The sequence below is a fragment of the Silene latifolia genome, chromosome X (assembly GCF_048544455.1).
Source record: "Silene latifolia isolate original U9 population chromosome X, ASM4854445v1, whole genome shotgun sequence".
NCBI lineage: Eukaryota > Viridiplantae > Streptophyta > Magnoliopsida > Caryophyllales > Caryophyllaceae > Silene > Silene latifolia.
Genome location: NC_133537.1, coordinates 335,475,428 through 335,479,278, shown reverse-complemented (window position 1 = coordinate 335,479,278; position 3,851 = coordinate 335,475,428). Strand labels below are relative to the sequence as shown.

Here is a 3,851-nt window from a genome sequence, read left to right as displayed (position 1 = left end):
AACATTGTCTACATAACTTCTTTCACTCAACATATGCAGAGGTTCAGCCTCAAGAATTTCGGGATTGAGATTACCAACTGAAGTTCTCAAGTTGGGCAACTTGTATTAGAACATGAGAAGTTCTCCAAAGCATCTTCATTAGAAGAAATGTCTTCAAGTTGCAAATCTATATCGATCATTGAACAGTTGACACAGTGCAGCCACGAGAGGATCATCCAGGTTGATCCACTTATTATTAGATAATTTAACATATGATCCAGCAAGGCTCGAAAATTAAAATTTATAATGTAAACAACCTCGCTTAAGCCTTATATAAATGTTCGGCAACAAGAGCATATGAGACTTTAAGCTAAAGGGGAGACAAGGATCCATGCAGAAAATGATGTCAAACCCAGGACTCCGTAGTTAACAACCTGGTCACATATGCCAATAGCAAAACCTCAATGGCTAAAGTAGCTCGGACAAACTACTTGTCTACAAACATCATCTAGCTCCCAATGAGATGCTCACTTTGAAATTAAATCATGTCAAACTGCAAACTAGGATATTAAATAAACAAAACTCCAAATCGCACCAAATTAGTTAAAATTTCTTCAACAAAAAATAGTAAAATTAAATTATACCCAAATCAAATAACCCAGAGATTAAAATCGCCCCCAATTATCATATGCAATCAATTTAAACCTAAAAAAAAGTCCCAAATCATTGCATGCAATCAATTTAAAAAAAAAAGTAAACTATTTCATTTAATTGACAATCAATAACCCGCCTCAAAAGTTAACATATATAGGAAGAAAATGACAAGAATCAACATGACAACTTAACTGCTACCTGCAGAAGCTCACCAAGTCAAAACCCTAATCGTTGAAATGGTAAGCAATTTGCAGAAGTGGAGTACAATCCTGGCAGGTTAAAGTCACAACAACATAAAGACAGAAAGCGCATGAGTAATGGAGATGGGATTGCTAATGTAGTGACTGAAACATCATGCAAATGGCGGACAAATGTTGAAAGGAAATTGCACTGGAGAGATAGAGAGATAGACAGAGAGTGTAGAAGAAAGAAAGGGAAAGCAGCGAGAAACATAAAAATATAAGAGTCAGGGGTAAAATGGTCAGAAATACTCAAAGTTACCATTGTAAAGGGAGTTGGAGTTTTTTAAAGAGTATGGATATGGATATGGATAAATTAATACTCCGTACAAAATAATAAAACTTACCAAAAACAGAAAGAAAAAGGTAATCAGACTTGTCTAAAAAAGGAAAGAAGGTAATAGAATAGAAAGTTTAGAGTATTATAATTTGGGAATACGATATATGGAAAGTTGGAAACCCAAACCCAATAGAAGACGACTTTGTTTCAAAACCAGACCAGTATAAATAATGCTCCGATTGGCATCATCACAATTCACATAACACAATTTCGGTTAGAAAAATTATACTTTGTTAACCCTAATAAAAAAATAAAAAAAGAATACCAGTCAGTATACGCGGTAAAGCGATCGGTCCTCTAACAGTGGAAGTTATCATGGAACGTGAGCGCGAGGATATTTCACGGTTCGTTTTCTTCTTCCTCGTTATTCTTTAATGGAACTAGGTTTTGATTGGATAATTTAATTAGAGGAATAGAGAGTGGAGTATTAGTGTAAGTGCATAAAGCCCAGGGTGTTTCGACTTTTCATTATCATGTTAAACCAATAAAAGAGTATTAGTGTATTTGCTGTATTACTATACTTTATGCGAAGACTTATTTGTATTAGAAATAGAGAGGGAGGAATTCATAAAGGAAATCGTGTTATTGATAATAGTTCGTTCGTGTTTCTAACTATTACAATTACGATGTATATATAGTACTATCGAAGATCTCGTAATATCGGTAACCGAATATATCATAAGCTAGAAAATCACAGCATTATTCTATACGATATATTGAATATATCGTATTCCCTAATTATAATATGTCGATATCTTAGCATATCGACACATATCTCTAACAATTTGTAATGATTTACGAAGAAAAATTGATGTGATCATGTGTTTTTTTTGTGATATATTCCAGGGAGGGCGGTGCACCGTTTTGTTCGTATATGACCTATGAAGAGTTTGCAGATAGTGAGAAGGAAATTGAGGAATTCTTGTCGTAAGTCTCATCTTCATTTTACCACTTATGTTGATCCTTTGTCATTGTCATATATCTTGTTTTAATCCTTATGTCTTGTCTTTTGAAGGCATCCGCCTGGCTGTGATGACCCTAACACTTACAAGAAACAAAGCGAAGAAATTTGTGCGGAATGTTTCCCAATAATCCAGGAAAAGTGGCCTAAGGTTCGCCCTTTGTTCTTTTGTTTTTGTTAACTAGTGAGACACTATATATAGATCAAGGTATAGTTATGTAAAAATAACAAATGCTTAACTGAAGTTATTTAATTGAAAATTTGCAGATGTCGGATTATGAACTGGTGGAGTCGATGGATGCATCTATTTTTCTCACTTGGAGTTGTTTTGCTCATTTGAACTTTAAAGCTAAGCAAAAAGGTGCTGCAGATTCGTCTACATCAATTTATTTCGTTGAGTTTGACATCACAAATCGGGAAATCTTGTGCTTCTGTGAAATACTAATCGACTCTTCTTCAGGTAAATAAATGAATTTCTATTATTAGGTTGAAAATAAAATTCTTAACCCATCTCTTTTTAGTTTACTGTTAAAATCTATCTTCAAGTTTAAGGTGTATGTTGTTATTTCTAATGTCGTTCACTTGTGTAATTTCAGGTAATAGTCGCCACTGTTCCCACTGCCCCGAACTTGAAGGTCCCGATGCTGTTGCAGGTTATGTTTACCATCCCAAGGAGACTAGTTCCTTTCGTGGCCATTATTGAAGAATGGACACTAGTTCCTTCCGTGGCTGTTATTGAAGAATGGTGGTGGTTTGTAGTATGTTTTTTTTTAAGTGATGTAAATGTATAATGTTGTGGTTTAGAAAAGTTGATTATTTGAAGTTGTATTTTGTGTTTTGAATTGTGATTGCTGGAGTTTCATGGTGGCTCGTACATCTAAGTTTTAAAGTCAAAATAGCACAATTCATGCACTTCTATAAGGTAGTGTAACATCTCAAGAGAATAATCTATTAGCTAGTTACTCAAAGCCACATGCCTGCAGTAATAAAAATAAAAAGTAAAGTATAAATCATCTCATACCCATGGAAAGGCATCTTCCTGGGTTCTATCCAAAACAGCAACACGATACATCCTTCTGATGGATCGGAGTTTAATGTAATCTTTTTCAGCAATCCTCTAACCTAAAATTGATGTTACTCTAGTTTAAAAATGGAAAAAAGCATCTGATATCCTCAATATACAAAGGGCAGCACCAATGACAATTCATGACTATAACTTACTCCGTACAAGATAGAAAAGAACATACTACTTGGAACATTTTTTCATTTGCCTAACTTAATTACCCACTGCCTCAATCCTACAGCCATCTAGAAGCACATCATATTGTTAATTTGGAAATTAAAGAATAAAGATAAGTTATTTGATAACAATTCATTAGTAGGATGCGTAACGGGCATCAAAGTTCACTATAACTAACCCAAGTCTGAATGGGGTCTTCCTTAGCAGTAATTAGGGAATAACATTTTCCACTCTAGAAGAGAAACCAGTGAGTTTGCATCTTCTTTCGGGCCAGAACCTAAACCACATCATATCAAGGCTACCTAAATATTAACATCCAAAGCAATAACCTTTCGATGTAATAAGAGGTCTTACGCCGTGTATATTAACATCCAAAACATAACTCCAACCGATGAAACTATGCGGGTCGATGAAACTATGCGGGTCAATCGGCCAAAA

At 34.7% G+C, this 3,851-nt stretch overlaps 1 protein-coding gene across 1 annotated transcript; it reads left to right on the top strand.

Annotated features, from left to right (window-relative positions):
- Positions 1 to 1,404: 1,404 nt before the first annotated feature.
- LOC141622437 (uncharacterized) lies at positions 1,405 to 3,171 on the top strand. The gene is made up of 5 exons (XM_074438471.1): positions 1,405 to 1,556; positions 2,059 to 2,139; positions 2,228 to 2,324; positions 2,441 to 2,633; positions 2,770 to 3,171. Exons 1-5 carry the CDS (start codon positions 1,528 to 1,530, stop codon positions 2,874 to 2,876), a joined length of 507 nt encoding a protein of 168 aa, XP_074294572.1. The 5' UTR covers positions 1,405 to 1,527; the 3' UTR covers positions 2,877 to 3,171.
- The last annotated feature ends 680 nt before the right edge of the window (positions 3,172 to 3,851 follow it).